Source organism: Leptodactylus fuscus, chromosome 3, assembly GCF_031893055.1.
Source record: "Leptodactylus fuscus isolate aLepFus1 chromosome 3, aLepFus1.hap2, whole genome shotgun sequence".
Classification (NCBI taxonomy): domain Eukaryota; kingdom Metazoa; phylum Chordata; class Amphibia; order Anura; family Leptodactylidae; genus Leptodactylus; species Leptodactylus fuscus.
The window spans coordinates 239,544,061-239,560,301 of NC_134267.1; the positions used below are offsets into that span (position 1 = coordinate 239,544,061).

At 41.1% G+C, this 16,241-nt stretch overlaps 1 protein-coding gene across 6 annotated transcripts in view; it reads left to right on the forward strand.

Moving 5' to 3' along the window:
• The window catches only part of OTOF (otoferlin), a 188,936-nt gene that overhangs the window by 172,018 nt on the left and 677 nt on the right, over window positions 1-16,241 (forward strand). For 2 of the 6 annotated variants that reach the window (XM_075269340.1, XM_075269341.1), the window contains exons 38-46: window positions 41-211; window positions 895-1,055; window positions 1,138-1,280; window positions 1,688-1,776; window positions 5,059-5,157; window positions 9,753-9,994; window positions 10,092-10,270; window positions 10,376-10,476; window positions 14,002-14,657. In XM_075269340.1, coding sequence (XP_075125441.1) covers window positions 41-211; window positions 895-1,055; window positions 1,138-1,280; window positions 1,688-1,776; window positions 5,059-5,157; window positions 9,753-9,994; window positions 10,092-10,270; window positions 10,376-10,476; window positions 14,002-14,182 — 1,366 coding nt within the window. In that variant the 3' untranslated portion in view covers window positions 14,183-14,657. Of the gene's footprint in view, window positions 1-40; window positions 212-894; window positions 1,056-1,137; window positions 1,281-1,687; window positions 1,777-5,058; window positions 5,158-5,389; window positions 5,489-9,752; window positions 9,995-10,091; window positions 10,271-10,375; window positions 10,477-12,065; window positions 12,261-14,001; window positions 14,658-16,241 lie in introns of those variants that run through there. The other 4 variants (XM_075269337.1, XM_075269339.1, XM_075269338.1 and 1 more) reach the window with 4 other exon arrangements.

The window sequence follows — 16,241 nt, forward strand, 5'->3', positions numbered from 1 at the left end:
AGGTTTTATTATTTACTACTTCAATATCTATTTTTACCAGGTCATTCGACATTGAAGCCACCTTTCCTATGGAGTCCATGCTCACCGTCGCCGTGTACGACTGGGACTTGGTCGGAACTGACGACTTAATCGGAGAAACTAAGATTGATCTGGAAAATCGATATTACAGCAAACACAGAGCTACATGCGGGATAGCGCAGACGTATGCCATGTATGTACACGTGCCACCATCTTAACTTCCCACTTGGGTGCAACTTAGGAAAGTCTGGACCCTATAGCAAGCGTCTCAACCCCTAAATGGTATAAGCCCCTCTTTACTGACTCCCACACGGTATATTGCCCCTTTTCCACGCCCCTTTATTGAACCCAACACACGGTATATTGGCTCTTCATTGGCCCCTACACTTTATAACACTCCTTTTATTGGCCTCCATATGGTATACCGCCGCCTTTATTGGGCTCCATAGATTAAAAGCCCCTTTACTGGTTCTTTACTGGCCCCCAATAGGGTTGAGCCGATCTTGAAATTTCAGGATCGTTTTTAACATCCGATCTCCGATCATTTTCCAGCCAATCCTGATCGTGAAATTTGCTCGATCACCAATCGGGATCCGATCTTTCCCGATCCCAATCGCTCAACCCTAGCCCCCACTTACTAAATGGCCCCTTTACTGGTCCCCATATAGTACGCCCCCCTTAGGGACCCATACACTATACTGCCTCCCAGCAGAGGGGATGGATAAGTGAAACCATAAAAATATATTAAAGGGGTTTTGGAAGACTATAATGTGAATAGTCTATCCTTAGGCTTTGGAGGTCTTCTCCTTGACCACTAGACCCCTTGTTCTTCTCCAGTTCTGGGGTTCATCTGCTCTTTTCATCTCCCCTTCCCAGACATGGTTATAATATGTGGAGAGATCCCATGAAACCGACACAAATCCTGTCCAAACTCTGCAAAGAAGGGAAGATTGATGGTCCACATTTCGGTCCCGGAGGACGAGTCAAAGTCATGAATCGTGTCTTTACCGGCCCCACAGAGATCGAAGATGAGAATGGTGAGTCTTTTGGAAATGGGTATTGTGTTAGACACCGAACAGTCTCATCGTCCAATTCATTGCTCTTCTACTAAAACCTCAGGTCAGAAGAAACAGACGGATGAACATCTGGCCCTCTCCGTTCTCCACCACTGGGAGGAGATCCCTCGGGTAGGGTGTAGGTTAATTCCGGAACATGTAGAGACTCGGCCACTTCTAAATCCAGACAAGCCAGGGATTGAGCAGGTAAAGATATCAATAACCCAAAGTGTGTCTATTGGGTGGTGGTCTGTACCATTAAGGTTGGGTGATACTAGTTCTCCTGGAGAGCGCCCCCTATGTAGGAAGTCTGGAGCTCCAACCTCTATAAAGATTGGTAATGAAATTATGGTTATGGCAGATATTAAATCAGTCGGCCATATCGCTCAATCAGGGGCTTCTGCCCCTTTGGTTTTACAATCTCTAGGGTCCTTTGTAGTAAGAGAGTAACTACTATGTAGTCAGTATAATGAGTTGTGGGTAACCTTTTTGGTCACAAGTTCCACCTATAAATATGGCCCTGGATGGGGGTTGGGAGTATCTCTTAGCATAAGCATCCTCTCCACTGGGATAGTGGTAAGACCTTTCCTATTTTTGGGGTCTTTTTAACCTAGGGTCGTTTGGAAATGTGGGTGGACATGTTCCCGATGGACATGCCGGCACCAGGTCCTGCCATCGATATCTCTCCAAGGAAGCCAAAAAGGTAAAAAAAAAGAAAGTCTTCATTTTATAGCTAAAGTGTTGGAACCGATAGCCCTCCCGAGTCCCAGCTCAGCTCAGTGTGACCTGACCAGAACATAGGACCACCCTCATGAGCTGCCCAAATACTTTAAAGGGATTATCTGTGGTGTAATAAAGCTGACCAGTCTAGTCCTTGTGCTGGTTTATGACGACTGCATACCACAGTCCCTTCCCCGGTACACCCTTCATTACTTTTGCAGAGGACTGTGGGGGAGGCCTGAACTCTGATCCCTCCATCTCCCCCGCAGCCACTCCCAATCTGTGATGTCACCGACTCTCCACAGACTCAGGCCACAAATCCATTCAGTAGATTGGAATTGATCAAGTGACCTAGAATTAGAGCGGCTGATAGGAACGGAACCAGAGCTCTGGCCTCCCCCGCAGCCTTCCACAGATGACTGTGCTATGCTGCTCTCATAGTGTAGTTCATGAGTCTTGGCCTGGTGATTGGGACATACAACCGTATCTCAGCCGTAGCTATCTCAGATAGGAGTACCCCTTTAAGACCACTAGATATAGTCATTTCCTGTGTATAGTCTGTCATTATACAGATGTCTATTATGTCGATTGATATATTGATCCATGTTGATTAGGTTACCCCCAAGCCATGCAGACCTTCCATATCCTTATAGACCTTTGTCCCCGTTATACACAAGTGCCCATTACTGCACGGAATATTCCATTCTTGGTCTTACTATGGCTTTATACAAGGATTATAAGTACATACTCATCATGTGTATTGAGGCCTACTGTATTGCATCCCATGATATTATTATTTGGCTTGGCGGCAGCTGCCTGCCATTGGCTGTACAAGATCATTTTGAATTAAAACCCCTTAAAATATCTTTTTCCAGGTTAATTATTCTCAGCACTTTATTAGTTACTGTATGTCGATTACTTATCTCTAGGATTGAGCCGATCTTGAGATTTCAGGATCGTTTTTAAAATCCGATTTCTGATCATTTATCATCTGAACCTGATTCCGATCCCAATTCTGGTCCTAATGCAAGTCAATGGGATTTTTTAATGATCGGAAATCGGATTTTAAAAATTATTGTATTCACTACACAGCGTGGAGTCCAAAAATTGAAGGCTTCAATTTTTGGATTCCACGCTGTGTAGTGATTAAAAAATCCCTACCGTCCGGTTACCTGCACAGAACCGCTGCCGCCTCCCCTCCCCTCCCGGTGTGTACGCCGCTCCCTGGAGCTCCGGCCTGTTGTTCTCTGTCCATTTTTCTCCTCTCTCATTCAGGCGCCAGCAGAGCGCCGTACGCGCCCCCACCTCCCTAGTGAATCACACACATCTCCTCGCCCTGTACCCGCCCACACTCTCCTAAGCCACAACAAGCCCCACCTACTCCCAGCATCCCAGCATCAGTAACACTAGCCTAGAGAGGCGGGGGCGCGCACGGCACTCTACCGGCGTGTGAATGTGAGAGCAGAAGACAGAGAACAACGGCCTGGAGCTCTGGGGAGCGGCAGCAGTTCTGTGCAGGTAAGTTACAGTTAAGGTAAGTTGCAGGTAAGGGTTGAGTGATCGGGATCAGAATTCCGTTCTCGATCTTTTTTAGGCGGGATCGGAACGTGATTGTGAAATTTACTCGATCGCCGATCGGAATCCGATCTTTTCCGATCCTGATCGCTCAACCCCACTTATCTCTTATACATTTATATATATTTGATGCCCTTGGTGATGTCAGTGCTGTAGCCAGCAGGTCATTTCAGTGTATTCTTAGGCATCTCTGTGACCCTTAAATATGAAATTAAACTGTATCGTAATTTATTTTATTTTATTTTTTTTACATTTTTTTGCCCATTCAATCCTATCTTGAGGGGTCAGAAAATTCTTTTGAATTTATTGTTGATATATTTACAACAAAGAAATTGTATAAAGAGAGTCTTCCAATATGTCACTGGTCGATGAGCTGCACTTGCCTGCACAGCCTGACTAATATTAACGAGTGGCGGTCATTAGGACCCGCCCCCCTGATCGGCCTGATCCTTTTAAGCTCACAATATAATGTCCTCCATTGTGGACAGGTTAGGGGTCTTTTTTATTACTGTATATGATGTTGTTTTTTTTTTGTTTTGTTTTTTTTTATAATTAATAATCTCTAAATAACTAATAATCCAGATCAGGTAAGTTAAATTATATCCCCGGAAATTATTTTGTGTATTTATTTCTTATAAGTCTATATACGGTATGTGACAATGATGACAAAGAAAGAAACAGCAAGGCAACCTTAGCCAATTCGGTCATGGTCGAGCTTATGACATATGATCTACTTACAGTAAAACATTGTGATTACAAAAAAATTCAAAAAATTTTTCAAAAACTTTTTTCCAAAACAATTTCATATCACTCTGACCTCGAATTGACCTCCTATACTGGTATAAGAACTCGCTTGTGTCTCCATGAAAAATGTTATTACACCACAAATGGTCGTATTTTTATTATTACTAGTACAGTGATTTATACTTAATTTTTTTAATTTTTTTTTATAAGTAAGCCTCCCATCTACAACCTAGTCAGAAACTTTTCTGTTCTAGAAATTATTTTATCATTACCTCCCAAAAAAGAGGACTCCATACCAGTTTTTTTTACACCACCAATTGAATTATTTTCATTTTACTGAAAATTTTTGTAAAAATTTTGCCAAGGAAGCCTCCAATCTCCGATGTAGTCGGAAACTTTTTGTACAAGAATGTATTACTTTATATCAACTAAAAAAGTAGACTTAGGGCTTGTTTACACGGGCACAGAGGGGGCGGATTATGGCGCGTAATCCACGTCATAATCCGCCTCCTCACAATGGCGGTCTATGGAGACTGCCAGGCTACTTTTTTCCGTGAGCGGCAAGAAGCAGCCTGCCCTTTCTTAAGGTGGATTCCGCGGCTTGTTGACCCGCGGCGTCCGCCTGGCAGCAGCAACCTCCGGGGTCAGCCCGTTCATTTGAGCCGACTCCAGAGGGGGAAGCCGCGACTGTTGGAAGCCGTGACCGTCGTGGCAGGCGGGTTTTGAGACGAGAGTGACTCTCGGTGCCAAAATCCACCCCACGGCCCCCCGTGTGAACTTAGCCTTATTGTAATACAAATCACGACCCAATAGTAAGCCTAGCCCTTCGATCTCAGGTAGGCCACGTTGCGGTGTTACCAGGAGGTGATCGACTCCAACCTCTCCGATATCCCCCCTGGTCCTGTCATGGCGCCACGTCTCACTAATCTCACTATCTCCTTACCAGATACGAGCTTAGAGTGATAATATGGAATACTGATGAGGTAATACTGGAAGATGATGATTACTTCACAGGAGAAAAGTCTAGTGACATTTTTGTCAGGGGGTACGTACCAGTGAAAAAGACGAAGCATCTGCCTTTGTGTTACGTGTGGGCTTCTGTGTACACTTGTGGCGCACACACTGGTTCCTATGCTGCTGTTGTTGCCGGTTTTACGCTTTTGTGTTGTGCGTGATTAACAAAAAATTTTTGCTTTTTTTTTTTTTTTGCTTTTTTTTTTTGTTTGGTTTATTTTGTCTCTCTTCTTGGTGTTTATCGTCGTGCTGTTGTCCACTAGTTTTGAGCTGCGTGTTATAATTTGGAACACTGATGAAGTGATTTTAGAAGATGATGCTTTCATGACAGGAGAGAAGATGTCTGACATCTATGTTAAGGGGTAATGATGCACGGCCCGTCCCCTTCTCACACCCACGGCCCATCCCCTTCCCCTTCTAACCTGCCTTCCCCCCTTCTCCCTGGGCGAACAGAATGTGCATATCCCCTGTCACTCATTGCTGCTTGTCTCACTGCACTGAACTGCACTGGTCTGCTGCATTCCTTGCTGGCCCGCTCCCATCTCTAGCTCGTGTTTGGGTTGCCATGTGGTGGTTCTGTTGGGTTATTTGCATAACATGAAATTACTCTTCAGTTTTTGAGGGCAAAAAAAAAAAAATTGGTTTTGTGTATTTTGTTTATTCTTCTTTAGTTGCCATTACCAATAAAATCATGGCATGGTATGGTAAGATGTTTTTTTAAAATTCCAAAACAGAAGAGCAATTTTTTGAAAAAATTAGCGATAATTCTTAACAATGAATATTATTATTATTATTATTATTATTATTATTGAAACATATAAATTTGATATAAATAGATAAATTTGAATTAAATAAAAATTTTGATCTATAGAAATTAGAACTAAAGTGTTAAAGGCATCCTATCATTAAAACTCAATTTTTTGTCCCTAACACGTAGGAATAACCTTCAGGAAGGCTATTCTTCTCCTACCTTTAGATGTCTTCTCCGTGCCACCGTTCGGTAGAAATCCCGGTTTCTGTCGGTATGCAAATGAGCTCTCTCGCAGCACTGCGGGCGTGCCTAATGCTGTGAGAGAACTCTCCAGCCCCGCCTCCGTCTTCTTCAGGAACAGGTCTTCTTCAGGAACAGGTCTTCTTCTCACCTCTTCTTCCGGCGGTGGCTTCAAACTTCTAGGCCTCGGACCTACGGGAAGGCCGATTGCACGTGTTCGCCGGCCACAAGAAAATGGCTGCTTACACAGTATTGTAAGCAGCCATTTTCTTGTGGCCGGCAGGCATGCGCAGTCGGCTGCCTGAGGCCTAGAAGTTTGAAGCCAGCGCCGGAAGAAGACGCGAAGAGAGCCCGTTCCTGAGGAAGATGGAGGCGGTGCTAGAGAGTTCTCTCGCAGCATTGGGCACGCCCCCAGTGTTGTGAGAGAACTCATTTGCATACCGACAAAAACAGGATTTATACTGAACAGCGACACGGAGAAGACATCTAAGGGTAGGAGAAGAATAGCCTTTCTTAAAGCTATTCCTACCTGTTAGGGACAAAAAATCGAGTTTTAATGATAAGATCCCTTTAAGATATTCAAAATATTCAATACATTTATATAATTATCTTTATATTTAATCGAGTCGCGATGTATTAATGTGTGAATGTTAATATTATTTGGGCATTTATATCATATTTTTATACCTTAAATTTTGTGCATTGTATTAAATAAATTCAAACATGGCCTTGAGTTTTAAGATGTTTTTGAATTTCCAAAACAGGAGAAATGTAAAAAAAAAAAAAAAAAATTTAGGTTCACTTTTAAATTTAAAAGATTGAATAAATTCATTCAATTTATTATAATTTCCGATAGATTTAGTGTAGTTGTAGAATATATTTGTATGAATATTTTACATTATTTGGATACTTATTGTAATATTTTTATATTTGTGTTCTCTAAGTTTACAAAATTACAATTTAAAAAATTTAAAAATTGTGTTTTAGGCAAAAAATAAAAGATTTTTGTAAATCTTATTTTATTTGGTTTTTACAATTTTTACATATACAAGAAAAATGTTTTTCACAATCTAATAAAAAAAAAAATAATGATTTAATTGTACCCCCAACATAAAAATTTTGGGGTAAAGTCCTATCATTAAAATCTACTATGAAAGTGGCCAACAGAGTAACAAAAAAATAATTTTGGCTTATGGACGTATAGAAACGATTGAATAAATGACAACTATCTAAGAATACTCGATGCTTTAATATAAACTTTTTAGGAGATATTTACGAAAATTTTAAAAGCATTAAATATATTTTTTGCTAAAATAAATTTCTAAAAATATTTAGATTTTCAATAATTTGAGCAAAGTTACAAATGCAAATAAAATAAATTATAATTTTTAAAATGAAACAGAATAAAAAAAAATTTGACAAAATTTGACAAATCAATTTTAAAGTTAATCAGTTTAACCTAAAGTCAATGAAATAAAGATAAAATTGAAAAATCTAAGTAACTTTGTAACTTTCCATTTGGTGGGTTTGTTTGCTCTTCATTCCGTTGTCCACCCTCAGGACTGGAGAGGTCTTTCTGGCCCCGGTACCTCCACACAATCCCACCAGCTAGAGATGCTCTGAGGAGCAGGTGTGACTGCACACAGTGTGTTTCATGTGTTTGCCGATTTACGTAAGAAATTTTTTTTTTAAAGAAAACCAAGGGGCTGTTACCCGACACTCCATTATTTTTGCATTGTGTTTCTTAAATCCAGGTAAGTGTCTTCATAACCTTTTTGTTTCTGAAAGGCCATTTTAAGTCCCTTCGGTAACAATGGGGTTAACTCCGAAGAACGATAATTCAGAGGGTAAAGAGCATCACCGGAGCATTTGCATGGCATGCCGACTCTCATTTTCCTCTCCTGGATTTATTCCATCTCCTCCGATAGTAAAGCTCATTTACTGAATGTACTTAACCATGGCGACCAACCGGGCATTTGTACCCTGCACCACCACCGCCAAGAAAGGTCACTTCTGATTGGTTAGAAACCATACCAGTAAATTAGCTCTAACGGTTAATGGTGGCGATTTCATCTGTCCGTCTGGCTGCTCCCTTTCTCTACGGGGCATGCGGGGGAGGGGCTTTTGTGCCGGTGTGCGTTTTTGAAGAGTGAATCTGCATGTGCGTTTTATCCATGAATGAATGTTTTATATGTTGTATATTATTGTGCAATTATTTGTCATCATGTATGTGTACTGAATAACAAAAATATCGAAGTGTATTCAAATGGAAATTTTAAAGAATTTTATAAATTTGAATAAAGTAAAACAAAAACATTCAAAAAAATTATACTCCTATTAAATAATGAAGATTAAAAAATTTAATAAAAAATTATAAAGTGAATTTAGAATTGAAATTTGAAAGCATTTTAGAAATTCTAAAAAAGTAAAACAAAACATTCTAAAAATCAGTTATTTTATATTATAAATAGATTTTATTTTCTATATTATTTCAATTTTTTGCTATTCATTAGTAATGTGCACTTAGTAACAAAAAAATTATAACGTGTATTTATAATGGAAATTTTAGAGCATTTTGCAAATTCTACATTTTTTTCAAATTCTAAAAACTGCAAAACAGAAACATTCAAAAAAATTATATTTTAAAAAATACTCCACGGAGATATAGTTATAATTTCATAAATAATAATTATAAACTATTTTTTTCTACGTCCATAAAATTATATGTTGTATATTATTGTATAATAATTTGTTATCGTAAGTATTTATAATAGAAATTTAGAACATTTTGCAACTTTTACATTTGTACATATTCTAAAATAATATAAAATAAAAAAAAGATATTTAAAAATAAAATAAAAATAAAATTTGACAGGAAAAAATTGTAGCTTGCTCCATTGGACGCTGTACTAGAGGCAGACCCTGGCCCATGTAAACAAACCCTGAGGTTATGAAACGATATGGACCTGGACTTATCATTTAGATCCAGAGCCTCCCTGCAGGGAATAGTAGGAGGGTATATTCCTCAAATGTATCCCCCCCTAGTTAAAGGAGTAGTTAAAGGGATTCTACTATTAAAATACATTTTTTTCTTGTTGACACGTAGAAATAGCCTTAAAAAGGGCTATTCTTTTCCTACCTTTAGATGTCTTCTCTGTGCTGCTGTTAAGTAGAAAACCCAGTTTTTATCGGTATGCAAATGAGTTCTCTTGCAGCACTGGGGGCGGGCCCCAGCGCTCAAACAGCACTGGGGGCTTCCCCAATGCTGCGAGAGAACTCGCCAGTGCCACCTCCATCTTCTTCAGGAACCGGCCTCTTCATGCCTCTTCCGGCACAGGCAGTAACAACTTCTAGGCCTCGGTCAGAGCCGACTGCGCATGCCCGTGGCCACAAGAAAAATGTCCGCTTACACATTTATTTCAATTATATGAATTAAAAAACATTTTAGCCTTCAAAACTGCATATAACGAGGAAAATAGCTGGATCATGACGTGATCATTGTACAAAAATAATAATAATAATAAATTAAATAATCATAAAATACCAATAATAATACAAATAATAATTAATAATAATAATAATAATAATAATAAATTTAACCGTATTCTTCCATTGACTTTGGGTGGGATATTCAGGTGGTTGAAAGGTCAACAAGAAGATAAACAAGACACTGATGTCCACTACCATTCCCTGACCGGTGAGGGAAATTTCAACTGGAGGTTTCTCTTTCCATTTGACTATTTGGTGGCTGAAGAGAAAATAGTCATCTCCAAGAAGGAATCCATGTTCTCGTGGGATGAGACCGAATACAAGATCCCGGCCCGCCTCACCCTTCAGGTTTGGGACGCTGACCACTTCTCTGCTGATGACTTCCTTGGTAGGTCGATATGGAAATATGATGACCAATGACAACGTCAATGACAAAATAATGGTGAAATAAAAGTTAGTGAACCCTTAATATATTTTCCCAACAGGGGCAATTGAGCTCGACTTAAACCGTTTCCCTCGAGGAGCGAAGACAGCAAAGCAATGTTCCATAGACATGGTGGCACCAGAAGTTGATTTGCCAATGGTCTCGATCTTCAAACAGAAGAGGGTGAAAGGATGGTGGCCATTCGTTGCCCGGAACGAAAATGATGAGATGGAGCTAACTGTAAGATGGACATTAGTTTATTGCATAAATCCCATTGGTTGAGAGGTTGCTGGATGGAAAGGCGATTGGTTCACCGAAAGAGCTTAAGTGTTTTCTTGTATTTAGGGTAAAGTAGAAGCAGAACTTCACCTCCTGACGGCAGAAGAAGCTGAGAAATCTCCTGCTGGACTTGGTCGTAATGAGCCAGATCCTCTTGAAAAACCAAAGTAAGTGAAGTTATCGTAAGGTCACCAGTGAGACGTATGCCACCATTGTGAGATGTTTATGTAGACTATGCTGCTCGTGACGACATTCAACCACAAGGAGCAAAAACTGAGATGGAACACAATGGGCAACCTTCCCACAGTCAAAAAATAAAACATGTCCTATGTTGTCTGTGTTCACTAGGGTTGAGCGATCGGGAAAGATCGGGTCCCGATCGGCGATCGAGCAAATTTTACGATCGCGATCGGCTGGAAAATGATCGAAAATCGAATTTTAAAAATGATCCTGAAATCTCAAGATCGGCTCAACCCTAGTGTTCACAAATCCCTTAAGTCTATGAAGGATCTAAGACAATGGATGCCCAATGGCCGTTTTATTTCATGTCCACATCTCTGTTCAGTGCCTGAATAATGGGGCCATAAAGTGTACAGATAAAAAATCTATACAATTAGTGTTGCACAATTACAACTGAGATCGGATTGGTTGCAGCAGTAGGATGTCCATATGGTCCTCCACAGCGTGATACAACCTTTGTAACCCCTCTCCACTCTAGCCAAGAAATAAGGCACCAGTACAGAGGACTCCACCTCTATTAACTCAGAAGACCCTAATAGGATGTATAAAAACGAGGTTTCTAAACTGGACAATCCCTTTAACGGACATGCCTACATATTGCCATATGGCCAGGTTCTCCCGTATCCTGAATGCCTCTGTTACTTATTGACTAAGATTCCGAGCTAGAGCCGAGGCTAGACATTACTTCGGACACCCTAAGCATGTACACGTACAGACACTTTATCTTCTAGACATGGGGAGAGATGCCCACTTGACACTCAGATTCCTCTTCCATCTCCCACCAAAAGTCCACATCATTGCTCAGTGGTTATGCTTATGATTTTTCTTTTTTCACCGAAGTGGGGTACATGTAGTTTTCATCCCTAAATATATTGGCATACGCAAAAACTGGTTGGTTGATACTGGTAATATCTCGAAGTATAGAAGGGCCCGATCATAATGTTCCAACGTATGTCCAACAGTGGAAAGCATGGGTGGTCTCCAACTCTCCTAAATGGTGCAGGGCCAATCTACCCATTAAAGTCATGACTACTGATCGGGGTGGCCACATATTGGGGTTGAAGGACCATGACGATGGGCGTAATAAGGCGTCTATAGAGAACTGAAGGTCCATGTGGGGTGTAGTTCACGCGTAGATCCAAACTTTGTGGCTCCATTCAATGGACTCTTCAATAAGATATATTTCCCAGAATCCCTTTGGGTATTTATGTATGTTGATGGAAAATAGGTCATGTTTTACAGAAGAATACGTTAGAATTTCGAGTTCTTGTTCTTCGTTTGTCCAATCTTGGCTACTAGGCCCAGGTCTTCACTACTTCTCGTATATTCTATAGACCCTGTTGTATGTTGGGTTTTGTGGTGGTCCTTGCATGATGTGGCCTCTAGTCTACTAACCTCCACTCAGATCCATTATATCTTTCATTGACTCTCTCATTTTCCTCCTTTTATTTTTCTCTTGCCCCCCTCCTCTCCTCTTTCCTGATTTTCCGTCTCACCACCATCTCCTCCGCACCAGTCGGCCAGATACCAGCTTTATTTGGTTTCTCAACCCCTTGAAGTCTATCCGCTACTTCATTTGGCATACTTACCGCTGGCTGATTCTGAAAATACTCATCCTCATCCTACTCCTTCTCATGGTGGGACTATTCCTATACTCTTTGCCTGGATACTTGGTGAAGAAAATTCTCGGAGCCTGAGGACATCTGTGATGGTACTGTCCTTTCGCTATCTCATTCTTCTAGCCAGGTTTCCATTGTTTCTTTACATTCCTTGACCCTCGTAGTATTATATCCGGAGTCGGCAGCTATGGAAATACTATTGATGATGTATACTGGAAAATTTTAGGGCACATGGGTATGGGAATTATGGAACACGGCACCAATAGACTGTAATGAGTCTATGGTCACATTTGATATGTGGGTAAGTTCCATCACATCTCTTAGACGAGAGTTACTACTAGAAGAGCCATATGCTTTCATGGAACCCTAGGCACTTGAGTAATTATTTCAAAAAGACAGAGTTTTTGGATTGTATAATGAACATTGGGGTGAGTGGAAATATTAGTTTATATGTAGGATTGAGCGATCTTGATTGGTGATCGAGCAAATTTCACGATCGGGATCGGCTGGAAAATGATCCGAAATCAGACTGAAATCTCAAGATCGAATCAACCCTAAAAGTTTCCCATAGAGAAGCATTGACTAGGGTTGAGCGATTGGGAAAGATCGGATCCCGATCGGTGATCGAGCAAATTTCACAATCGAGATCGGCTGGAAAATGATCAGAAATCGGATTTTGAAATCTCAAGATCGGATCAACCCTAAAAGTGACTTTTCCCATAGAGAAGCATTGATTGGGATTGGGAAAGATTGGATTCCGATCGGCGATCGAGCAAATTTCACTATTGCGATTGGCTGGAAAATGATCAGAAATCGGATTTTAAAATCAATCCTGAAATCTCAAGATCAGCTCAACCCTATTTATATCTAAATTTTCTCAAGGCCACATGAGCAGAGTATGCCTGTGTTCTATAGAGTCGATCCTTAAGTGTTGTATATAAAAACAAAAAAACATTCATAGGGAAACACTGGGCACATTTGTCCAACATCTGGCTTAGTACCGAGGGTTAGTATATGACCCATGGTGGAATACTAACACTAGTGGAATAGACCATTAGTGAAGTACTAGTCTCTTAATTGAGGGATAGTCAATGACCCGTCTTGTACATCAACATGTTAAAGGATGGCTTTCGACCCATGGTGGAGAGTCAACATTGGTATTATGATACATTGACATTCATCCATAATGAGTATCGATTCTCTGTTGGGTATTCATATCTTAAAGGAAAGTCAGTGACCAGTGGAAGAATACCATTAGATTGCATGCTAGATTCTTCGCTATACTGGAGTTCTAGCGCCTAGCCCATGATCCATACTGGGCATCAACATCTTGTTGGGTATTTGTAGCTTGCAGATCTGCCTAGGGCCTACAGAGTAGCACCAACCCTAATGAGTAGTTTTTCATAACGTTTTCACGCTAGCACCAATAGTGCCAATGGTCCATGGTGAGATATCAACATCCTGTTGGGCCTTGCCATTCTGAGGGTTCACCTATAATCCCTAGTCGTCTACCAACACCCTGCAAACCACATGGGCGATATGCGTATTAGGTCATTATCAAAATGGATACTGAAGTTGTCTTCTGCTGGATTCTGTTTTCGAAAATGGATCAGATATCTTATGTTTTTGTGTCCTCCTAATCTCAAAAACAGAATTTGTCTCCCCCTCCCTCATTACTAATGTACTTGTACTAATCCGACTAATTTCCCGTTTCAGGTAAAGTGTCCTCCAGTAATTTGTGTCTTACTAACAATGTCTAACTCTCTCGCCCGTTCCACCATTCCTTTTCCCCTGCCCTCCCCCTTCTCTCTCGTTTCATGTTGCCTCGGACAGTCGGCCCGACACTTCTTTCATCTGGTTCCTCAACCCGCTTAAATCCATCAAGTACCTCATCTGTAATCGATACAAGTGGCTCATCATTAAGATCGTCCTGGCGTTGCTACTATTGGCCATGGTGGCGCTCTTCCTGTATAGCATGCCAGGTTACATGGTTAAGAAACTGCTCGGGGCATGAAGAGACATCCGGGAAGAATAGACTCGGCAGTGCCTACACATTCTCAAGACGATGTTTGTCCTTTCCATCCTAGACTGTATAGTATTGTGAGGGGGTTTCGACACAAAAAAATTATTCTGTGTGAATTATTTTAGTGTTTCTACTGAGCAGCCAGGAGAGAAGGCCAACTGAGGGTCAACGAGGAACCTTGGATTGGTGTTTGCCCGTAGACTCCTTCTCGCTGGATGTTCTACTTCTAGGAGGTCTCCCTGATGTTTGCAATAGATCAACCTGTGCAACTACGTTTTTTTTTGTGTGTGTTGATGCATTTTGCCCCATGCAAACCTTCTGCATGCCCTAAATGGTATTTAAGGGAACCGGTCACCAGGACGGGGGCCCCTTCATACTGACTACACATTAAAAGGCCACAAAGATGACGAAAGAGGAAGGACAACCTAAGACCTGCCCAAAGTACCCAACTGGGGGCTAGACTGTACCATAGGCCTTCTCCTCCCATCAGGACGAGGGGGTCACATGAGGCATCGCTCTTCATTCTCAGGAAGAGTCCAGAGTCTTTGGTAGGCCTCGCTTATTTTCGACCCGTAATCTGATGATGATGAGCCATCGAGTTGGTTGTAGCACCGATATCCTAAACTACCTAGTCCAATCTGCCCTGTGAAACCTAAAAGCTCAGACTTCCATCTATAAATCCAATGTAGGCAAAGCCCAGAAAGCCGAGGAGAGTTACAAAAATTTGCAAATCGATCCTCGCGACGCATCAAATCCACCAATTTACTGCGCAACATCGGGCAGATTCATTCGTGGATTTCGAACCCGTCGTCGACCTTAACAATCTTCAATTCTAATTGATCTTCCACAAGGAGGACCGAACTCATTGGGTACAAAATAATTCCGGGGTCTCGCGCTCCTCCTGAACAAAATGCGTTTCTTTAGAAACTGCATTTTTTTTTTTTTGCCTTATCGCTACAAAGTCCAAATACTCGACCAAACGCACTGACGTAGAGAGCAAAAAAAAAATCTATTTTCTAATAATTTTACTTATTTTATCTTGGGGGGGGGGAAATTTTTTTAAAATTTAGCACAATATTAGAAAGTCACAAAAATTAAAAAAAAAATAATAAAAATTCAAAAATTTAGTTTGGATGAATCTATATTTTCCTAAATAATTTCGTAGTTTTATCCATTAGATGAAGAATATTTTCTATTCTAAGATATTTACAAATGACTTCCAAAAACGAAAGCTATGACCGATTTCATTCTCTCGTAGCTTCGCGTTTATTATTTCAAGGCTGTCGCATTTCGCTGTTCTTTGACTTTTTAGAAAGTTTTAGACCCTCCACAGCCAAAAAGACAAGCAGCTGTATAGACATAAACTACTTGATAGAGCTAACTGGAACAAGAGAAATCCGACTGTGGGCACAATCTAAGGCCAGGTTTACACGACGCGTTTCACACGCTTTTCTGCAATGCAAATTCTCAAAGATAAATCTAATACAGCCTACATATGATAGATCCTGTGTCCTGGTGAGACCCTCTTGGCTGCGGCACCAAGGTTGCATTGAGGCCTACCTCCTATGGGATGCTGTAACGCGTTTCCCGAATCACTACCTGACCCAAGTGGTCGCTTAGCTCTAGCCTTAGATGTGAGAAGGGTTATGAAATGTCTACATTTCCCAGAACTCACCAATTTATGCTTAAAGGGGACCTTTTACCACCTCCACGAACTCCCAACTCTTTGCATCCTTTAATAGGCGCTGCTCCACTGATTCTGGCGCAGTTGGAATTTTTTCTCTAGCCCCCACCGTTCCTGGGCAATGGGTGCTTTTGTTAGGTAGATGGGTCCCAGACTATCTTCTCCAGCCCAGGACCGCCCACCTAACAATAGAGAGCCTAGTAAATGCATGGGGTGCTGAAACTAACTGCAATGTTTGCTCAGGAAGGGTGTGGGCTAGAGAAAAAATTCCAACTGCGATGGAATCAGTAGAAACTGATCACACAAAGAGTTGGCGTCGGTGGCAAAAGGCCCCCCCTTTAATTTGGGACCAGTTGCGATGACATT